The 6,193-nt window shown below is 42.3% G+C and overlaps 1 protein-coding gene across 1 annotated transcript in view; it reads left to right on the top strand.

The window, feature by feature from the left end:
• Positions 1-844, top strand: part of rph3ab (rabphilin 3A homolog (mouse), b) — a 23,439-nt gene extending 22,595 nt beyond the window's left edge. The window contains exon 15 of the mRNA XM_030779163.1: positions 714-844. Within this exon, the coding sequence (XP_030635023.1) occupies positions 714-844 (131 nt within the window). The remainder of the gene's footprint in view (positions 1-713) is intronic.
• The last annotated feature ends 5,349 nt before the right edge of the window (positions 845-6,193 follow it).

Genomic DNA, 6,193 nt, shown 5'->3' with positions numbered 1-6,193 from the left:
ATCTAGTGAAAACCATCTACAGTCATCTAAAAAAAATGCTTTTCCACATCAGCCAGCATGTGTTCTGTGTGTTTAGCACACATTTCTGTAGTGCTTTTGTAAACAGAAACATACAGTCTATTCCTCTATGTGGGCTGCTGGATTTCCCTATGCGTGGGCTGCTGGATTTCCCTATGCATGGGCTGCTGGATTTCCCTATGCGTTTATAATCATTTGCTGCCACGGGTTTGGTGAGGAAGCTCGTTTGCCATTCACAGAAACTCAGCTGTGATTTCAGAAGAAATTCAAGTTTGTTGCTATTATTCAAACACACTCTGATGTAATTAAATTGGTGGTGATGTCATGAAAAATTCTGGTAATGCGAAATCAGAACAAGGAAAAATGACAGAAATGGTTCCTGTTTGATTATCATCATTAACCGTCAGAATGCCGTCAAACAAGGCAAATATTATGTTTTACGAAAAATGGCATTATTTTACATAATTTTATCCTGCCGTGTGTGTATGTGTGTATGTGTATATGTATATGTGTATATATATATATATACACACACACACACACACACACACACACACACACATATATGTATGTCTATGCTTTATACAGGTGGGTGTCAGCTGGGAATCACAGCGAAAGGCGAGAGACTAAAACACTGTGTGTGTCTGTGTGTGTGTGTGTGTGTGTGTGTGTGTGTGTGTCTATGCTCTACACAGGTGGGTGTCAGCTGGGAATCACAGCGAAAGGCGAGAGACTAAAACACTGGTATGAGTGTCTGAAGAACAAAGACAAGAAGATCGAGCGTTGGCACACGCTCCACAACGAGAACCACGTCTCCAGCGATTAGGAACCTTCTCCTCTGCATGCCTTACACGTCAGGAGCAGTCTAAACCGCATATGTTCACCGACCTCTGACCTCTGACTCTCTCAGCCCTCGCTCTGATTGCTCCTTCTCAGCTCTAGTGACCTTTAGTGACCTTTAGTAAGGCAGCAGATGTTTCCTCAGGTTCAGTGGGAGGTGTGAGTGTCTGTGTTGTTATCGGTAGGAGGGAGAGCATGGGAGTTTTGTGCAGTGAATGGAGACACAGTTTTCTCTGTAGTTAGTTGGAGTGAATGGAGACACAGTTTTCTCTGTAGTTAGTTGGAGTGAATGGAGACACAGTTTTCTCTGGAGTGAGTTGGAATGAATGGAGACACAGTTTTCTCTGGAGTGAGTTGGAGTGAATGGAGACACAGTTTTCTCTGGAGTGAGTTGGAGTGAATGGAGACACAGTTTTCTCTGGAGTGAGTTGGAGTGAATGGAGACAGTTTTCTCTGACATGAATGGAGACATATAAATCTGCCTTGTTGAATTCATATCAGAGCATTTTTGTCTTTGACATGTTTCTGTATCTATTTTAAGACACACAGGCTCTCTGCATTTTCTCCATCCTTCTCTCTCTCTACTGTCTCTACGCTTTACCCCTCTCATTCTCATTCTCTTTCTCTTTCTCTCTCTCTTTCTCAACCCTCCACCCTTCTCTCTCCTCTCCTCTCCTCTCCTCTCCTCTCCTCTCCTCTCCTCTCCTCCTGTATCTTCTCTCTGTACTTCTCTGTTTCTGTCCCCTTTTCATCGACTTGTCAGACCCAGTAAAAATGATATAGATTTGTTTCCTGGTTTTCCTGTTATTAATCCATGTTTGATAAATCGAACTGATGCCGTGAACTCTGCTATCCCTGCCTGATTATACAGAGAAACTATGAATATTTTGATATCTGATCAGGGGCACACCCGTCGGACAGATCAGAGGAGATTTGTTGGAGTGTTTACGTGGACTCACTGCCTGGATTTGATTCTCAGATTCTGAAATTCACATATATGTGCATGTCCAGCGTCTGTATTCACAGTGACACACACTCACGTGTTTGATGACATGCAGTCAAATCACCACTCAGCTTAGCCCTACGGCCCCCCTGTCTGTGTAGCTGTGATTATTAATGGTTTACATGTCAGAGGCATGTTGACAGGATGTGACATGTTGAAAACAGAGGAAATGAGGTCATAGGACGTGATTGGTTGGTTTGGTGTCTGCATGCTGCCTGTTTCGGCACACTGCCGTTCAGTTTCCTTTATTCTCTGATTATTACATGAAGGAGTTTATTGTAAAGTTATTATGTACATGGGTCTGTATTTTTAGTTGTAGTCTATATAAGGGCTGGAATGCAGTTGTGTTGTTTCGATTCCTTCTCAGTCACCACTCTCTGTTTAAAGCTATGACCACTCTGGTATGTTTGCCTTGTGTCTGTTTCTAATGGGATCTTATGGTATTGCTTATGGATATTTAGGGTTAGCAAGATGTATTTTACACTGAGTGTGGTATTTTTCTGAGGCAGACACAATTTACAATCCCAAATACTTAAAAATATCCTTAAAACAAAAGTGATTTTGATCCAAAATCGCGTCCTATTTTTGGAAGGACATGAGGGTTAAGCATTGACCTCCATTAGAAAAGAGAAACTCTGAGAATGCATTGACTTTGGCATCTGAGACCTTCAGCCAGTTTGCCAGGGGACTGCCTCGCCACTGGGACCAGTCTGACAGTCTTCACTGACCTGTCAAACCCAGCAGTGTTCAACACCCCCTCTGAACCTCACATCCCCCACACCTCCTGCCCCCCTCCCTCACACAGGAGCCCCGCCCACTATGCTCTGTACAAATCAGATGAAGCTTTGCCTCGTGGCTGCGGCCCAATCAGAGCCATTGAAAGCACACATGATTAAACGGAATGGCCCCAGGCTTCCAGCGGCTGCCGGCCTGAAAGCCTATGCATGCTACACACTGTGGTATTGTTCACAATATTTAGGAGACTTTTTTTTTTTGCATTTTGGAACATTTTCCTTTAGTTATACCTCCAGTAGGTCAGTTCTACTGCACTAACTTGACTCTTTAGCAGTTTGTTTTCATGTTTTCCTTTTCAGATAATATCTCTGGTCTGGACTGTTTGTCTTCACTGACGTTTTGACACATAATGGACTGATCTTTGGTTAAGACCACGTGGGGGAGCTGGAAAAACAGAACCTCTCTCATAGTTATGCCATTAATATGTTCAGCCCTGATGAAATACTGACCTCTGGAAACATAGCATGTCACCTAAAGTTCCCACCTTCTATCACCTGACAGTTCCTTTAAGGTTCCCACCTTCTATCACCTGACAGTTCCTTTAAGGTTCCCACCTTCTATCACCTGACAGTTCCTTTAAGGTTCCCACCTTCTATCACCTGACAGTTCCTTTCATTTGATTTCATTTTGAAGAAAACTGTATTGAGCAGCTTAGTTACTCTGTGCATATAGTGGAATGAACAGCTGCTGCAATCATAATTTACGGACTGAAGTGTAAATCATATTTTATGGACTGAAGTGTGAATATTCGGTGCATGCAGGTGAGAGATCAGAGACACTCGTATGTTTGCATGTAAAATACTGACAAGGTGTTCAGTTCACGCACATCAATAAAAGCCAATGTACGTAAACAAGCAGCCATTTGGGAGACTTCATTTGGATTATTTTGTTACGGATGTATTCAAATAGTTCCAGTGTAACAATTTTCTAAATCAGCAGTAGTTTGCAGTCATGTTATTTAAAGTTGTTTTCAACTAAACATTTTTCTCAGAAACCAGTAGGCGGCAGTCCTATATCACAAGGCTATATTTCTAATTAAGCATTTTTCTCAGCAACCAGTAGGTGGTGGTCCTGTGCTTTAAGACTGTATTTTTGTTGAGGACAGAGTGATTGGAAAAGAGAGGAGGTGAGAGAGAACTTAACATCAGTTCCTCCCATGGTAAACTTCTGAAGCTGGCTCAGGTGCACCGACTGGACCTGGACTTGAGTCAGAAACTCAGAACTCTGTCTGTCTTTCAGTCCATGCTCTGAGCATAAGGGAATAAGTCAAATGGAGTGATCAACGCCTTCATTTTATTCACCCCGAAAAGAAAGAGAGAAAGATTAATGAAATAATTAAACAAGCAGTGTATTTCAGTCTGCTGTCTCTCCACCAGCTCAGGGCTGGTTTGACTGGCACTTAGCTCTCTCCAAGGATTCTACAGCAGAGGGCTTTATACACAGATGAACTAAAACACAAACAAAATTTACATCCAACATTTACATCCACACAGTTATCACCAGCCACTCTCTCTCTCCCTCCCTCTCTCTCCCTCCCTCCCTCTCTCTCTCTCCCTCCCTCTCTCTCTCTCTCTCTCTCTCTCTCCCTCCCTCCCTCTCTCTCTCTCTCTCTCTCTCTCTCTCTCTCTTTCACACACAAACACATTTGTGTGAACAGACAAATACACACACATATCCATGACACACACACATAAACATACACACATGCACAGACACACACACACACATAAATGTGCATATATGCATAGACACACACAGAAATACGCACACGTATGTACAGACTTACAAACTCGTAAACACACATGCACAGACACACACATAAATACACACACATACGTACAGACTCACACACACATAAACACACATGTGTACAGACGCACACACACATAAACACACACATATGTACACACACACATATGCCTAGACGATGTCAAAAGCTGGATGGTGAGGAACTTCCTTCAGCTAAATGAAAACAAATTGGATTAATTATGTCTGGCTCTCCTGGCTCCGTCCCTGGCTTAAGCAATGCACTTGGTCCCCTGTCTGCAAATGTGCAAAATGCAGTTAAAAACCTTGGTGTCTTTTTTGACACTTCTTTGAATTTCAACAAGCAGGTCAGTAGTGTTGTGAAGGACGTGTTTTCTCAGCTGAGATCCAAAGCCAAATTAAAGCCCGTCTTTTCTCATAAGGACCTGGAAACAGTCATCAGTGCTTTCATCACCTCACGGCTAGACTACTGCAATTCCCTGTGTATGGGACTGACCCATTTCAATTAAAAACGGTCCAAAACGCCGCTGCTAGACTTCTAACTGGAACCAAGAAAAGACAACACATCACTCCTGTCCTGACTCACTTCCATTGGTTACCAGTGAAATACAGAATTGATTTTAAAATTGTACTATTTGTTTTTAAAGCTCTTAATGGATTAGCTCCACAATACATCACTGATCTGCTGATTCCATATTCTGCCCCTAGATCTCTTAGCTCATCCTCACAATAGCTCCTCTCAGTCCCCCACTCACGCCTCAAAACCAAAGGTGACTGGGCTTTCTCTGCTCCTCTCAAATACGCCTCAAAACCAAAGGTGACTGGGCTTTCTCTGCTCCTCTCAAATACGCCTCAAAACCAAAGGTGACTGGGCTTTCTCTGCTCCTCTCAAATACGCCTCAAACCAAAAGTGACTGGGCTTTCTCTGCTCCTCTCAAATACGCCTCAAAACCAAAGGTGACTGGGCTTTCTCTGCTCCTCTCAAATACGCCTCAAAACCAAAGGTGACTGGGCTTTCTCTGCTCCTCTCAAACACGCCTCAAAACCAAAGGTGACTGGGCTTTCTCTGCTCCTCTCAAACACGCCTCAAAACCAAAGGTGACTGGGCTTTCTCTGCTCCTCTCAAATACGCCTCAAAACCAAAGGTGACTGGGCTTTCTCTGCTCCTGCCCCCAGGTTCTGGAATAGTCTCCCATCTCACATCAAGTCGTGCTCTACCACTGACAATTTTAAATTTTTCAAGATTAAAGACTCACCTTTTTTCTCTTGCTTTTAGTTCAGTCTGAGGTTACCCTGAGGCTTTTGTGAAGTACACTCTTAATTTTTTTTAACGTTTATTTTAATTTAATTTAATTTTTTTATTGTTCTACACTGCGTTCTGATCTGTTCTTGGTTTTACTTCAGTTTCTTTTAATTTTGTATTTCATTACTTTTACACATGATCTTTCACTCATCTGTTTTTACCTTTGTCGTTTTTGTTTTATTTCTTTCGTTTTATTTGTGGTATTTCTTTCTCTTCCTGTGCTTTCATTTGATTTGATTTGATTTGTTCTCTCTTAGTCCTGCCTTTACACATGCTATTTAGTCCTTTTGTTCACTTGTATTGGTAATTTTTCTGCCTCGACTGGAAAGCACTTTGGGTCGACTCCTGTTGTTTTTAAATGTGCTACATAAATAAAAGTGATTTGACTTGACATAAACACACACATATGTACACACACACACACACATAAACACACACAGAATGACAGAGTGAGTGACAGAGTGAGT

This window comes from Chanos chanos, chromosome 1, assembly GCF_902362185.1.
Source record: "Chanos chanos chromosome 1, fChaCha1.1, whole genome shotgun sequence".
Classification (NCBI taxonomy): domain Eukaryota; kingdom Metazoa; phylum Chordata; class Actinopteri; order Gonorynchiformes; family Chanidae; genus Chanos; species Chanos chanos.
The sequence above is the reverse complement of the archived record's forward strand: the minus strand, read 5'-3'. Positions and strand labels throughout refer to the sequence as shown.